This window comes from Aphelocoma coerulescens, chromosome 22 (genome assembly GCF_041296385.1).
Source record: "Aphelocoma coerulescens isolate FSJ_1873_10779 chromosome 22, UR_Acoe_1.0, whole genome shotgun sequence".
NCBI lineage: Eukaryota > Metazoa > Chordata > Aves > Passeriformes > Corvidae > Aphelocoma > Aphelocoma coerulescens.
In genome coordinates this window covers 5,062,308-5,078,216 of record NC_091035.1, presented here as the reverse complement: position 1 = coordinate 5,078,216, position 15,909 = coordinate 5,062,308, and the positions used below count along the sequence as shown (strand labels likewise).

At 58.7% G+C, this 15,909-nt stretch overlaps 1 protein-coding gene across 11 annotated transcripts in view; it reads left to right on the top strand.

Moving 5' to 3' along the window:
• Nucleotides 1–15,278, top strand: part of ANK1 (ankyrin 1) — a 37,814-nt gene extending 22,536 nt beyond the window's left edge. For 6 of the 11 annotated variants that reach the window (XM_069035349.1, XM_069035343.1, XM_069035344.1 and 3 more), the window contains 21 exons: nucleotides 629–731; nucleotides 1,012–1,159; nucleotides 1,370–1,467; nucleotides 1,554–1,778; nucleotides 2,182–2,336; nucleotides 2,510–2,721; nucleotides 2,849–3,053; nucleotides 3,221–3,317; nucleotides 3,674–3,902; nucleotides 4,085–4,210; nucleotides 4,292–4,411; nucleotides 4,628–4,712; nucleotides 4,972–5,046; nucleotides 5,515–5,646; nucleotides 5,850–5,996; nucleotides 7,609–8,161; nucleotides 8,846–9,104; nucleotides 10,342–10,425; nucleotides 10,682–10,849; nucleotides 11,151–11,272; nucleotides 13,025–15,278. In XM_069035349.1, coding sequence (XP_068891450.1) covers nucleotides 629–731; nucleotides 1,012–1,159; nucleotides 1,370–1,467; nucleotides 1,554–1,778; nucleotides 2,182–2,336; nucleotides 2,510–2,721; nucleotides 2,849–3,053; nucleotides 3,221–3,317; nucleotides 3,674–3,902; nucleotides 4,085–4,210; nucleotides 4,292–4,411; nucleotides 4,628–4,712; nucleotides 4,972–5,046; nucleotides 5,515–5,646; nucleotides 5,850–5,996; nucleotides 7,609–8,161; nucleotides 8,846–9,104; nucleotides 10,342–10,425; nucleotides 10,682–10,849; nucleotides 11,151–11,249 — 3,320 coding nt within the window. In that variant the 3' untranslated portion in view covers nucleotides 11,250–11,272; nucleotides 13,025–15,278. The other 5 variants (XM_069035345.1, XM_069035348.1, XM_069035351.1 and 2 more) reach the window with 5 other exon arrangements.
• Nucleotides 15,279–15,909: the final 631 nt, after the last annotated feature.

Here is a 15,909-nt window from a genome sequence, read left to right as displayed (position 1 = left end):
ACAACTACTGGTGCCCCTCCACAACTGCCCCATGCCATCCTGGCCAGAGCAGGGATTAACCTGAGAGCTCAAGGTCTCTGTGCTTCTGTGGTCCCCTCTCCATCTCTGGGGTACTCTCTCTGGTTCAGGAGGTGCTGGACACCCTCCCACAGGGCACTGGCCAGAGCCAAACCCTGATGAGCTAGTTAGCAGGTATTAATGGGACCAGTGGTCAGCATTAGCAGAGCTCTGTGCCTCCAGTGGGGTGTAGTGTTAGGGCAGCCTCCTGCACCCTCAGTCGTGCCTATGTCCCTGTCCCAGACATCAAAGTGTAAGGTGTCCCCTGCAGTCTCTGTGCTGATTGGTGCTGTGAGAAAGAGGTTAGTGAGCAGCGAAGTTCCCGATGGCTCCCACAGCTCCTGTCCCACTGGCCTGCAGCATGGGCCTTGCCCTGCCAGCAGACCCATTCTGGCAGACAGCAAAGCCCTCCCTGTGTCTGGCTGAGACCCAGGGGCCAAGTGTGTGTGTCAAGCAGTGGGAGCGGGGATGTGCCCTGGCTCCAGCCCTGAGGAGGGGTGGGGGCAAAGGCTGGTTATCTGTGCTCCCTTGTCCATCTGCCTCTGCTTGCTGAGCCAGCTCTTGGTTTCAGAGGAAGAGCTGATTGCACCAAAGCCCAAGACACCTGATCTCAGAGACCAGGAAGGCAAAAGGGAGATACTGGAGTTCATGACCACAGCGACACTGGAGCAAACGTAAGAGACACTGTATGGTGGGGAGGGAGCAGGTACAGGGCACAGAACAGCCTTGTGCTGGGCTGGGGTTCTTGCGGGGCACATAAGACTCCGGGCAAGGAATAGATCACTGAGCCCTCACTGGCTGCCATGAGGCAAAGCTGGTCAGTGCTGTTCCTGCACCAGGACATGGGACTGCTGCTTAGTTTGCCTTTGTCCAGCGGCCCCAGGACTCTGTGGGGATGGGCAGGGGCTGAGGGACCCTACCAGTTCTGTGGCTGTCACTACCCTCTCCTGCCAGGGTGGAGTCTCCAGCTGTCCTGCAGGTCCCCTTCATCCCACCTGAAACTGTGGTGACCAGAGCTGAGGAGACTGAGCAGGTAGGACCTGTGGAGACAGAAGCTGAGCAAGTCAGTCTGCTGCATGCACCCTCGGTGTCCCCACAGGAGGTGAGCATGAGATACAGCCTGCCATGGCCTCCCCCAGGCATTCCCTGCCAGGGCAGCTCCCCCATCATCACAGAGCTCAAGTGTGGGATGGGTAATGGGCATTGACCCGGTGGTGCAGGACTGTCCAGCGAGGATTGTGTAAGGGTGGGCAGGCTCAACACCCCCAGATAGGACCCTTTGCCCACGGGGTCTCTTCCCTGCCTTACACAGCCCTCCAAGGAGTTCGACGAGGACTCCCTGATCCCCAGCAGCCCTGCCACTGAGACCTCAGATAACATCAGCCCAGTGGCCAGCCCCGTGCACACAGGGTGAGTGCCCAGCCTGTGCAGCACATGCACGCTGTTCACAAGCTGGCTGCAAGGTGCCCATGTGCCCATGCCTCTGTCCACTCCAGGTTCCTGGTGAGCTTCATGGTGGATGCCCGTGGTGGCTCCATGCGGGGCAGCCGGCACCATGGTCTGCGTGTGGTCATCCCGCCCCGTGCCTGTGCTGCACCGACCCGCATTACCTGCCGCCTGGTGAAGCCCCAAAAGCTACCTGCACCCCCACCACTGGCTGAGGAGGAGGGTCTGGGCAGTCGGATCATTGCTCTGGGGCCTGCTGGTGCCCAGTTCCTCAGGTGAGCGCAGCTGGGAAAAGAGCAGATTGGGCTGCCCACACCAGGGCCATTCCTCAGGACTGGGGACAGATCTGGGCTCATCTGGAGGGCTTTACCATCCGGGGCCAGACCTCTGCCTATCTCTGCTTCTGGAGGTTGGCAGAGGAGAGATCCCACCTCTTGTTGGGTGCAGCATGTTTCTGGGGTGGGTCATTCAAGAGTAATAGAACAGTGGCAGAAAAGCCCTGACCAGCCCTGTTCCACCAGCTTCAGAGCCCTCTTTCCCAGAGAGAAGGAGGTCAGCAGTCCTTCTTCCCCCAGCCAACTGCACAGCATGGGCAGGAACTCTGCCCAGGGCCACCTTGCTGCCTGCGTGTCCTTGTGCAGCTTGTGGGTGCCAGTGGCCTTCCTTTGCTATCTGCAGCCCTGTCATTGTGGAGATTCCACACTTTGCCTCGTATGGACGTGGAGACCGTGAGCTGGTAGTGCTGCGCAGCGAGAACGGCTCTGTCTGGAAGGAGCACCGCAACCGCTATGAGGAGAGCTACATGGACCAGCTGCTCAATGGCATGGACGAGGGTGAGCGTGCCAGGAAGGCAGGGCTCCACACCTCACAGCTCCCTGCAGGCAGGGCTGCGGTGGCCTGGGTGCTGGAATGGGGCTGAGTGGTGTGGTCAGTGCAGCATGGAGGGGTGTTGAGGGACAGCCAGACGCTTGGTGTTTGAGCACTGATGGCAGTGCTGCCCTTGCAGAGCTGGAGAGCCAGGAGGAGCTGGATAAGAAGAGGGTCTGCCGCATCATCACCACCGACTTCCCTCTCTACTTTGTGGTCATGTCCCGGATTTGCCAGGACTGTGATATGATTGGCCCTGAGGGAGGCTGTTTGAAAAGCACACTGGTGCCCATGGTACAGGCCACCTTTCCAGACACTGCTGTCACCAAGAGAGTGAGGCTGGCCCTGCAGGTGAGCCCCAGAGAGCCCAGCCTGGGGCCCAGACATGCTTCTGCAATCAGGGGTGGGCAGCAAGCCCAGGCTGTGCCCCAGCCTGACGAAAAACCATCCCTAATGCCCATCCTTGTGTTACCCACAGGCACAGCCTGTGCCTGATGAGTTGGTGACTAAGCTGCTGGGGAACCAAGCGACCTTCAGCCCCATTGTCACAGTGGAGCCACGACGGAGGAAGTTCCACCGCCCTATTGGCCTCCGTATCCCACTGCCACCATCCTGGAAGGACAATCCCCGAGACAGTGGTGAGGGTGACACCACCAGCCTACGTCTGCTCTGCAGTGTGATCGGTGAGGCTGTGAGCGTGCTCTCCATGGGGATGGGCTGGGCTGCCTCAGGGGGATGCAGCTCCAGGGAGCTCAGGAAAGGGCACAGCTGTGGAGAAAGCAAATGCCTAGGGGATGCAGACCCCAGGCTTATGGAAAGACAGTATGCTCACCCTTGCTTTCTGCTGCAGGAGGGACAGCCCAAGCCCAGTGGGAAGACATAACAGGCACCACAAAGCTGGTCTATGAAAATGAGTGTGCTAACTTTACCACCAATGTGTCTGCCAGGTGAGTCCTGGGCAAACGTGTGCCCGTCTGAGGACATCTGGTGCTCCTTGGGCCTTGGTACAGCCTTTGCCAGGAGAAGCCCCTTATCCCCGGTGTTGTGCTACCCTATTCCTACATGTAGGGTGGTTTCTTCTTGCCTTGAGACCCCTATGCTGCCTGAGCACACACATGAGTGCTGGGTGTGCAGAAGGAAGGAGGCCGTTATTTGTACTTGGGTGGGTCCCCATCACAGATGGAGCTACACCTGTGTCCAGAGCTCCTGGGGCTTCCTCTGAGGTCCAGTTGGCTGTTGAGGGGGGTGGGGGCAGCTCCCTGGTGCCACTGCCCAGCAGCACCCCGACCCAGATGTCCTGCAGGTTCTGGCTGGCCGACTGCCCACGCACAGCTGAGGCTGTGCACTTTGCCACGATGCTGTACAAGGAGCTGACAGCCGTGCCCTACATGGCCAAATTCGTGGTGTTTGCCAAGATGAATGATGCACGAGAAGGCCGGCTGCGCTGCTACTGCATGACTGATGACAAGGTTGACAAGACTTTAGAGCAGCATGAGAACTTCACAGAGGTGGCCCGCAGCAGGGACATTGAGGTTTGTCCCCAGCAGCATGTGTGGAGGGCAGCAGGGAGAGGGCTGACAAAGTGAGGGGAGACTGATGCCAGTGGAAGGGCCTGGCCCCGGCCTGGCTAGGAGAGTCAGGGTTAGCTGCCCTGTCCAGGAGCGGGAGAAGCAGCTCTGCACAGGGTCTGAGCATGTTTTATGCTCCCTGCCAGGTGGTAGAGGGGATGCCTTTGCACGTTGAACTCTCAGGGAACCTGGTGCCTGTCAAGAAGGCCACTCAGCCCCGCACCTTCCTCTTCCAGTCCTTCCGGGAGAATCGTCTTGTCATCCCCATCAAGGTAATGTCAGGGTACAGGACTGGGCAAGCAGTTAGGGCCCTTGGCTTATGCCAAGCCACCTAACTGGGCTCTGGCACTCAGGTCCGGGACAGCAGCCGGGAAGCCAGTGGCTCCCTGTCTTTCTTGCGTAAGGCCATGAAATACGAGGACCTCCAGCATGTGCTCTGCCACCTGAACATCAGCATACCACCCTGCACCAAGGTCAGTGTAGGGTCTTTGGCACTCTGGTAGGGGGCAGTGAGGGCCCATCCCTCCCCCAAGTGCAGGGGACAGCCCTTGCTGTCAGCTTTCTTCTTCACCTGCTCCATGTGGCCTTGTCATGCCATTCTGGAGCTGAAGGAGAAGCAGTCGTGTCAGGGCAGAGCTGCTGCCCTCTTTTCAAGCTGCTGACCCCTTGGTTTGTCACCACTTTCACAGGGAAGTGGCAGTGATGAGCGAAGGAGGACACTGACGCCATTGTCTCTGCGGGAGCGATACAGCATTCTAAGTGAGACCAGTTTTGGTATGCAGCCTGCTAGGACCATTCCAGCTCACTCACTACCTGCACTTGGGGTGCCCAAGCCAGTGGAAAGGCTGGGATGATCCTGTCATAGTCGCACTCACAGCAACTTCCCTTTCCCTGAAGGTCTCCTTGGTCCTGCCTGCAGGGCAGTGCTGTGCCTACGGGTCTGTGTGACCCCCACGGGCAGCACCCCATTCCCCTCACCACTCTGGTGCAGAGCCCTGCGCAGCTGAAGCTGTGACTCCCTTTTCTTCTCCAGGCTCTCTGAGCAGCACAGACAAGGCAGACCAGAAGATGGTTGACATAGCAGAACAGCTGGGCCTCAGCTGGGCTGGTGAGTCCACACCTGACAGTTCTGAGGATGCACAACGCTCCTCGGAAAGCTGACACTTAAGGAGGCTGGAAGTGTGCTGCCAGGTGTAGTGACTGCTTTGCACTGCACCCTTGCTGTGAGCATTCCAGGGCACTGAAATGAACCTTCCCATGGCTGTGCACAATTCACACGCACGGGTACCAGGCGTGTTATGAGTTGTACATACTGCTGCTGGTCGTTGCAGCCACACACCCAATGGCAGAGCCCACACTTTTCCTTAGCATGAGACCCTACTGCACTGGTCACAGCCAGCCTGAGCAGGGGGGCTTCAACCTCTGCCCCATCCCAGCTCCTGTTCCTGCATGTTCTGCTGTGTTCAGTTGTATGTAACAGAGGGTCTCTGCACTGGTCCTGGCTGAGCCCTTCACAATGTCCCTAGCCTTGTGGTGGGCACCAGAGGGTCTGATACTGACGTGGTGTTTTCCCCAGAGCTGGCACGTGAGCTGCAATTTGGGGTGGATGACATCAACAGGATACGTGTGGAGAACCCCAATTCCCTTCTGGAGCAGAGCATAGCCTTACTCAACCTCTGGGCCAGCCGTGAGGGCAAGAATGTCAAGAGTGAGTAGTTGTGGTGCCCTTTTACAGGCACAGAGGTGGCAGGGCTAGCTGTGCAGAGCAGTGTGTGCATCTTCAAGGATCACTGGCTGGCTTTACAGTGGTGGTTCATGCATATCTGCCTTCCCTGCCCACCTGGAGCGTGTCTGGGGCATGGCTGTGTCTCCCCAAGTGACCAGTTTGCTGACACCATCTTCCCCCTGCAGTGGAGAACCTCTACACTGCACTGAGGAACATTGACCGCGGCGAGATTGTCAACATGTTGGAGGGCTCTGGTCGGCAGAGCCGCAGCCTGAAGGGAAGTTGGCGCTACACGGACAGAGACTACTCCCTCTCACCATCCCAGATGAATGGTGAGCCCCAGCTTCTGCCAGGGAATGCAGGAGGGCCCTGGGGGCACAGTCTGTGCAGAGATTGGGGCTGGTGTCTTGCCTGACCAGGTTGCACCCACTGAGAACTGAGTGGGCACAAGGCATTGCTGACAGATGTGGCCTCTTCACTGGGGCTTATGCTGCTGAAAGCTTGGCTCTGCCATACTGCTTTCTCAGAAATTCTCCAGGTGGGATTGACATGTGTTCCTTATCCCAATGTGCCAGTGAGAGGTGCCTCTGGCTATGCAAGCTGAGCCAGGGAGCTCACAGAGTCCTGGCTGTCCAGCTGTGGTGGTGTGCCTGGATGTGGGGACACAGCCTGGATGTGCATATGCCTGGATGTGGGGAGTCAGCTGTGGCATATGCTGCTGGGGAGCCGGCACACCAGACAGGGGCAGGGCTTTGTGCTGCTACAGCCCTGCACTGTGGCTCTGCCCCTGCAGCACTGGCTCATCGCTCTCTCCCTCTCTGTCTCTTGTTCTGTTTTCTCAAACATGCCACCTAGTGCTGCCAGGTGCGGGCACTCCTGTGGGTCACTTCTTTTCACCTTTCTCCTCTGAGCTCATCCTGGCCTCTCCTCTCATCTTCTTCCACTGCCTGTCTCCACTGTCTCCACCTCAGCTAAGCCCTCCGGGAGCTGCATCCTGCTCCAGTGACTGCATGTCATCAGGGACTGCCCCTCTTACAGCTGTCATGCTTGCAGGCAGCCATCCCAGGCCTTCTCCTCCTGCACAGTCCCACACTCCTTCTCTCGCTGGCACTGCACTGCATGCCTCTGGCCAGGCACCTGCCCATCGGTGCCCTTTCTGTGCCAAGGGTCCCAGCTGTACCCTGTGCCTTGGCTGTGGCTGGCATTCCCTGGCTGCCAGGGGAGCAGAAGAGGTTCACTGCTGAACTCCAGGGGTGAAAAAATGGCTCAGAGCTGAAGAAGGCTGAGCAAAGCCACCTGCATGGGTGGGAGTGCCTGGCTTGGTTGTAGTTCATACGGATGTGCCTGAGCTGTGCACATGGCCCTGGGTGATGAGACATAACGAAGGCTTGCAGCCCTGGAGACACCAACAGGGTTGTAAGGCCTCCTGTAGAGCCTGGGGTTGCATGGTGTGTACTGGGGCCATCCTTCTCTGCTCATGGTACTTCCAGCCTGCTCCTCTGTGCTGTGGAGAGTGTTTGGCTTTGAGAGTTGGTGCCTGCCAGACTTGGCTACTTGAACTCCAGGCTAACTGCCAACTGGATGGGGGCTGTGGGCAGGGACCAGGGGTCTGATGGAGCGAGGTAGCAAAGAGGGCACTGTGTCCTGCAGAGTGGATGGAACATTGTGTGAACACCAGGCCAATCCTCCTCACAGGGAGGAGGCAGCCGCAGGACCTGCCCAAACCAGGACTTGAAGGGAGGCATGGCAGCATTTGCAGGGACCATGTGAAAGCAGCCGCTGCTGTGAGCACAGCCCTGCTCAGCCTGGCCACAGGGGGCTGTGGCATGACCATTGCTGTCCTTGGGGCAGTCATCCTTCCAGAGGCTGTTTCCCTTTCGCCCTACTGTGCTTGTGCGTGCGTGAGATGGCTGCTGGAGATGATGCCTCTGTCTGCCCATATAGGTTACGCTTCACTGCAGGACGAGCTGCTGTCCCCTGCCTCCCTGCATTACACACTGCCATCCCCGCTGCGTGCCGACCAGTACTGGAATGAGGTGGCCATCATGGATGCTATCCCCATGGCTGCCACTGAGCAGGATGCCCTGATGGAGATGTCCGACATGCAGGTGTGGTCCTCGGGGCTCACCCCCTCGCTGGTGACTGCTGAGGACTCCTCTCTGGAGTGCAGCAAGGCTGAGGACTCCGATGCCACAAGCGAAGGCCGGTTCCCAGGGCAACTTCTAGCAGATGCTCATGGCCCAGACCACATGGGCTCTATGGACCTGGTTGAGGATGACACAGTGGACTCAGATGCCATGAATGGCCTGATTGACCTTCTAGAGCAGGAGGAGGGGCAGAGGCCAGAGGGGAAGATGCCATCTGGTGATCATCAACCAGGGACTGGGGAGCAGGACCCGGAGAGTGAAGTCTCTTTTGTTTCAGTTCAGCAGAAGGTGCAAGCCAGGATCATGACATCACCTACCTTTAGCCATGCTGTGGAGAAGAGTGCAGACAGGTACTGCCGCCTGGGGCACCAGGGTGACCGTGGTAGGGGAGCACAACTGCTTTGCCAGCTACTGCCCTGTGCTGGGCCAGCTGCAATAATCTCCCTGCTTTGCTTGCTTCTCTGCTGGTCTCCAGCTCTGGAGCCCAGGCATCTGCAGTACACAGAACAATGGTTGGGCCTTTCTGGCAATGCTCTGGAGGGCTCCTTGCAGACCACCTGGGAGGAACCCCAGTCAGCCAGGCCCTGCATGTAGGTCGTACTTACCAGAGCTAACCCTAACTTGGGCTGCCTCCTTCCACATTCCCAGTGGCACTGGACCCATTAGGGCCCTGGCGGCGCCCAGCAATGCTCCACAGCATTAGACCACATTAGAGCTAGACCACACTAGACCATTAGAGCACAGCATGCTCTTGCCTCAGATCCTGGCAGCCAAGCCGTGAGGCTGTGGGATGGGCAAGGAGCATGGCATGGAGTTGGCCTGTGCCTTTTGTGCATCTGTGTTTTGTGCTGCTTCTGCCGGGTGCCCAGCAGTGCCGTGAGCTGGGGAGTGGAGCCGGCGCCTGTGGGGTGCAGGCTGCGCCGGTGTGCCTGCCGGAGCTCGGCTGGTGCTCAGGGTGCAGCACTCCATGCAAAGCTGACTGCCTCTCTCTCTCTGTCTCTCTCTCCCTATCCCTGTCCCTCTCCGGTGCCCAGGCTGAGGGACTGGAATGCAGAAGGCTCCTTTATCTCCTGCCTACAGGACCTGACACCGGGCTCCTGGCAGGAGGGAGTCACCCGAAGGCTGCTCCCAACGCACACCACAGCCTCCGGGGCACAGGGCCAGGAGCAAGAGCAGGTCCTGATGCCAGCCATGGAGCTGATGAGGATCAGCTCTACAGAGGACAGCGACTGGCAGCCTCAGCACCCCGCAGGCGGCTGGCAGGAGAAGGCCGACAGCCGCTTCTTTGGGCAGGTGAGGGTAGGAGCAGGGGACTCAGCCCTGCAGGAAGTGGTGACCCTATGGACAGCCTTTTCTGGAGTCTGCTGCAAGGCCAGTCAGGCAGACCAGGTGCTACCTCTTCAAGTCTTCTGGCACACTTCCTGCCCCTGGGGGTGCCTCTCAGCCCAGAATAGCCTGCTGTGCTTGATACCTGAGCTCTTGCTCTCCATTTATAACCCAGTCACCCTCCCAGACTTCTTCCTTATTGAGTATCTGCCCTGGCTGCCAGCCCAACAGCCTGCTGGAGCCAGAAATAGAGCTGGTCTAGGGGCCAGGCTGGGTGGTGGGCTTGATGCCATGGTCACACAGGGCCAGCAGGTACAAGGTGAGGGCAAGCACCTTTCCCCAGCCCGAGCACGCACAGCCATCCCGGCAGCACGGCCACGCTTGGAGGTGGCTGCTCAGCTCTGCCATGTGCGTTACCTGAGTCACTAGTGATTCCAATGGCACCCCAAAGCCCTGGCTTTTGCCCAGGCCTTCGTCCTGTGACAGAGGACTGCACGCTGCCCTCCCACCGTAGTCAGGAGGACAGGCTGTTGGGCAAGCTGACAGAGAAGAGGGACAGATCTGTCCTGGCCACATGACTTTGAGAGAAGCTGTGACTGCAAAGAACGCCCCACCTGCCCGCTCCCTTCTCGCCGCCCACAGCCAGCAGAGCTGCGGCAGCTAAGGTTACAGCAGCTCCCGCAGAGCCGGGGCACTGCGTGGGCAGGCTGCAGACCCGCAGGGCCCGATCCAGCCGGGCAGCATGGCTGAGTTCTGACAGCGGGCTCAGACCCGCGGGCACACGCGCAGCTGTGCGTGCGGAGGCAGGATGTGGGCTTTCCTGGCCCAGCTGCTGATCGCTCTGGTGCTTCTGGCCTTCTTCCTGGTCAGCTGCCAGAACGTCATGCACATCGTCAGGGGCTCTGTCCGCTTCCTGCTCAAACACGCCCATCGTGAGCTGGACAAGGAGCTCGGGGAGAGCCAGGGGCTGGCGGATGACGAGGAGGCTCTCTCCGCCAGAGTCGTCCGCCGGCGCGTCCTCGTGAAGGTAACGAGCGGGGGAGCCGAGGGACCAGCCCCAGGGCAGATGCAGAGGAAAGCAGTGAAGGGTCAGGGCAGGGTGGGAGACGGAGGCTGTGGGGTGCATGTCAGGTGTACTGTTCTACCTACAAAACAACTCACCCCACCGCCCTCAAATGCCCTGATCTCCCTCCTGTTCCTGCAGGGGAATGAAGCCCTTCATCTCCCTGGAGAGCAGGTGACTGAGGAGCAGTTCACAGATGATCAAGGCAATATCATCACCAAGAAGGTGAGTGATCAGGGGCAAGATATGGGCAAGGGCATGCTGCAGCCTTTCTCTTCTCCCCTCCACCCAGCTCCTCCCTGTAGCCCAGGGGCCCATGTAGAGCCTTTTCGTCCCACTGTCTTCGGTTACAGTCACGGCACTTCTCCAGCTCATGGGATGGAGGCTGCACACCACGTGCAGTTTAGGACCAGACTGGGTGAGGAGGGAGTCATGGTGCCCTAGGGCTGGCTGTGACGCCCAGCTGCGTGGGTCTCCACAGATTATCCGGAAGGTGGTGCGTCAGCTGGGCCCTGGTGACATGGGTGACAGGCAGGAACAGGAGGAGCTGATTCTGGAGGGCTCCCTACAGGAGCCCCAAGACCTGGAGGCTGAGGACGATCACTTCATGAAATACTCCATCTTGCACCGGGATGGTCTGGGCGCCAAGGTACAGTGTGGATCATAGCCCTGCCTTGTAGGCAGCCTGCCTGGGCCAGCACCCAGGACTCAAAGGACTTCTGCAGGACTTTCAGGCTCTGGGACTGTGTCACCCTCTGTCCTTTCTTCCGCCCTGCTCTCCTCTCCTGTTTCCCCTCTAAGACTTCCAGGGGCAAATCTTGCCCACTGCACCAGTCTTGCTTGGTGTTTTCTGCCTGCCAACTGACTCTGCCTTTCCCTCTCCTGTCCTCTTCTCTGTGTCTGTCTGTTCACCTGGGTGGTCCTGCTTCCTGCCCCTGCGGCTTCCTCAGGAGGAGGTGCGAGTGCGTGTCCCGAAACCAGAGGTCTCTGGGGGCAGGATGGGGGCTCAGATAGTGAAACGAGCCAGCCTGAAAAGGGGGAAGCAGTGACCCCTCAAATGGCCTCTTTTGAGGTAACCCTACCTTTGCTCTTCCTTCTGTCCTGGCTCCCCATGCTGCTGCCTGCACTGAGCTGCTGGTCATGCATATTCTCCTGGGGAACGTGTGGCGGGGCTGTGCCGAGCTCTTGGCCTGCAGAGAGGGTTTGCTGTGCTGCAGCAAAAGACTGAGGGTGGGCAGCAGTGTGCCCCTGCTGATAACCTGCTCCTGGGTGCTGTGAGGACAGGGTGCCCTGGTCTGCAGCGATGCTCCAGCCAGCTGTGTGTACAGCACCCTACTGCAGCCACTGTGCCAAGGGTTGCTACTGCAGTGACAGCATCCTGGGTGCTCAGGGTGATGATCCCCAGTGACAGGGCCACAGAGTTATTACTCCTGGTTATGCTGGGCTACAGACAGAGGGATGGTCTTTGTCCAAAGCCACTCCAGGGACAAAGTTGCATTTGCGTGGGATCTGAGCAGAACCACCCCCTTCATGCATGAGCACTAACTGTGCAGCCTTGTGGAGCTGGTGCCTTGGTGTCCCCTTCCCAAGGGGTGCAGCTGGGCACTGGCAGAGCTGTGGGTCAGATAAAGGGTTCTGTGGGGCCATGATCTACTTCCTCTGCTTACAGCACTGTTCTGGGAGATGCAGCTGCTGCCTCTGCTAGCCATGGAGAGCATAGCAGTGAGGTCTACTGAAGCCAGGATGAGGCAGGCCTTGGCAGAGTGCTGCTGGGGGATGTCGGGGCAGTAGGGATGCAGGAGTGGCGGATGCAGGAACATGACACTTGTAGGGGCTGATGACAGAGCACCTGCCTTTGACCTAGGACATTTTTTCCACTGATCCCCATTGAGCTCAGAATCACCACTTGAATCTTGTGCATTCCCTGGTCCCCCTGCCTTCCCTGTGGAGTGGGACTAGACCAGGTTGAAGGCAGGGTGCTTGGCACGGCACACTTGAGCCCAGCTGCATCATTTTTCTCTGCACACTCACTGCTGGGCTGACAATGCAGCACTGGGGGAAGGTGTTGCATGTGTGCTCCCCAGCTGCCCGGCACTGCCTGAGCCTGGTAGGAGGCCGCCAAACACAGGCAGTTGGTCCTCTGGCTTCTGCTGTACATGCATGGCTCGCTCTGTCCTCCCTCTCCCTTCTCTCCACTCTATTAGTGAGCTCTCTGTGGGTGTGCGAAAGTCAAGAGGCTTATGCTCGTGGGCACATGTTTGTGCAGACTCTGTCCCCCTCTGCCTGCCCCACTCCCCAGACAGTCCCTGGCTCTGCCTCTCTCTGGGGCACCGCTCCTGTTGCTTTGCTTTTGCAGTTTTCCATTGTGTGAGAGTGGTCCAGGGTGTGCACTGCGGAAGGTCTTCCTCACTGCTGGGAGAGTCGGGTGCAGTCAGTCACCCTAGCTGAGGCACAGGGCTCAAGGCTGGCCTCCTCCATCCCAGAACCTAGAGCAGCCCTCCCAGCTCCTTCCCAGTGCCACATGGCTGTTGGTGCAGCTCAGCCCCTGCTCGCTGCTCTCTGCAGATGGGGCAGCGCCATCAATACCATCAATGTCATTGCTCCTAGCTCCAGGCAGGCCACTTAGTGGTGGTTCTGTCACTGTCTCTGTAACACCCCCCAAAACTTGTTGTGCGGTTGCTTGGCAGAATGGGTGCATGTGGGGCAAGCACAGTGTACAGAAGGGACTTCCCAGCCGTGTACCTGGCTGCCCCACCATTTATCCTGGATGTGCCACCATGAATGCGTGGTAACCCCATTCCTGTGTCTCTCTGTGTCTCTCCAGGATCACACCTCAACACCAAACCACTGAACTTCACACACGTTCTGACACATACCTGAGAAGAGAGGAGAGGAGAGCAGAGAGTGGAGGGGAGCAGGGCTGGCTGTACATGTTTCTATAGGCTAATGGCATGATTTCTGTATGAGACATACTTACCGTCCTATCCGCATGACTGACTGACTGCAAGACGCATGAGCTACAGTACTTAAAACTGACGAGGGGCCTCCGTCCCTGCCCCGCTGCTGCCAGGAGCCCAGAGACAGCACCACGCACCAGGGGCATGCTCTCAGCTCCTTTGGGAGGCAAGAGCTGGAGTAGAAGAAGATGAGAGGGAAAGAGATTCCACCTCTGTGTGATCGCGTGCATAGATGCATCTCCACGTCTGTGCTCCAGCTGCAAGAGGAAAGCTGGGACAGCATGGTACTGCTCACCACGGAAGGAGAGGTGCTTGACCCCCCCACAAATGCCTGTGCTGCCTCTGCTGGACTTGCTTTTCATCCCTCCCTGTGAGTGTTGGGTTTTGGGGAGGGCAGCAGTGGCCAGAGGGTGCAAAGGGAGGCTGCAGGGAGCACAGCTGCCCTGGGCAGAGGGACTGGTGCAGGGCTGCCCTTCCTCTCCCCAGCACATGCAAAGTCTCCCGCCAGGGCAGAGCTCTGGGCTGAGCACTGAGCTCGTTGCTTATGTTGAAAGTGTAAACTGTACAGCAATCAGCCTTGTGTATATGAACCAATAAATACTATGCAAACCCCTAGGGACACTCTAGCAGTATGTACAAAGCACTAACAGCTCTGCTCTCAAATACCTCTTCAGGCTGCAGGATGGGCAAAGCCTTTGGAATATGTGAGCAGCTCTGGTGAATGGAGCAGGAAGGCTGTAGGAGTGAGAGGGCAGCAGCCTGCCCCTGTCCTGTGCCCCTCTGCCTGAGCCTGGCCCCTTCCTGGCCTGAAGAGGCGGGGCCTAGAGGTGCAGTCCCATGGGTCTGCCCATGGTCCAGCCCCAGTTTGCGTTGGCTCCAGCTGGGTTGAAGCTGTAGGCCTGCGTTGAGGTGCTCGGGGCCCAGGGAGGATGTGCAGTGAGAGAGAGCAGGGAGTGCTTGTGCCACACGTGGGGTTGTGCCTAGCTCTACTCAGCACAATATCTGCTCAGGAGATGAGCCGGGAGCTAGCAATAGCCAACAGCCGTGCAATATGCACCCCAGGCAAGGGCTTTGCAGGGACCCTGGCCTCCCTGCAAGGGAGGTTATAGCCCTGGGTACTGACCCTCCCGGGACCAATCCCAGAGACATGGGGGCTGCTGCCCCGGTGGCTGCATTTTCTCCAGGTGGAATGTGCTGTGGCAGCAGCCTGAGCCCTGGGGCCACCTCAGACTGGCTGCTCTAGCAGGAGAGCAGCACTGGGCAGAGCTGCCCAGGCAGCTCAGAGTCAGGGAGTAGATTGAACCTGTGGTAATACTTGACCCCAGGAGCGCAGGGTGCAGGTAGTGGCACTTGGTCTAACGTCCCTGATCCTGTCCTTTACCTGACTGATGTGGGGACCTGGCCTTTGTAGCACAGTGATGTGGGGACCCCCTGCTCTTTCTCCTGGAAGTGGCCATGGACCTGCTTTGCAGAGTCTGAGTTTATTCTCTGTGGCCAGGTGCAGAACAAGCGCACCTCCAGCTTCAGGCCATGGGATGGTGGCCTTGGCAGGGCAACCCTGCCTTTCAGTGGGCATGCATTTGCTGGGAGAGCTCCTGCCTGCCCTGCGGCCAAGAATAAGCCTCGCTGCAGCGAAGCAACTGACCCAGCTTAGCCTTGGAGAGCAACGCAGTCCCTTCCCCACCCCAAAGTTGAGCCATATAGGCACAGACTCTCCGTCCATCACCCTTGCTGCGTACAATAACCTCCTTAGACCCACTGCAACAGCTGACTCCGTAGCATCACCTTAGAGTTGTGTGTGGGTCCAGTGCTTTGGCCTTGTGTATGCCATAGGGAATGTGCTGTGCTGCAACTGTGCCAGGCACCTGCAGTGACATTGCTTTGCGCTCAGATTGCTTGTAGGGCTGGTAGGGGGAGGCTGCACCCAACATTGAGCCTAGAGAATGCTGCAGTCTGCACACTAGAAGCTTTTTAGAAGTTTTAAAAAATTACTTTTATTTTCTTTTTTTAATTGTTATGGAAACAAGCCTTTTGGATCTCCCTGTCTTAGGTCCTGATGTATAGATCATTTCCCTGTACACCAGCTATCAGACTACGAATTAATAAATAAATCAACACAAACAGTGTCTCATCTCTGCTTTTCCAAAGGTGGGGAAGATGGGAGACCCCGGGGGTAGGTCCCCTCTGCCCGTACCCTATTGCCAGGAGGGTGGGGGCGGCCGTGGGAGTGGCGGCTGCTTGTGCTCTGCCTTTCGTGGGGAAGTTGAAGGGAGCTGGAACGTGCGCACCCCCGAGGGGCTGCGGCGGCCTCTCCCAGGGTGGGCGAGCGGGGAAGCGGCCATGCAGTCGGTGCCACTGGTACCCCCAGCACTGCGGCGGCTGTGCCGGGGGCAGCGGCGCTACTGAGTCTCCGCTCGAGAGGCCCCGCCGAGAGCACCGGTCCGACCGGCGCTGTCCAGCGTCCGCGCTCCCCGCGCTCCAGCCCTGTATCCTATCCTATCCTATCCTATCCTATCCTATCCTATCCTATCCTATCCTATCCTATCCTATCCTATCCTATCCTATCCTATCCTATCCTGTCCCGTCCCGTCCCGTCCCGTCCCGTCCCGTCCCGTCCCGTCCCGTCCCGTCCCTCCTGCCGCCGCCGCCGCTGTTCAAAGCGCAATTTGTCTGGGCCGGGCCAATGGCGCGCTGCCCCTGAGGCGCAGCCAATGGCGGCCGCGGCCGTCGAGGCCCGGCCAATGGGCGCGCC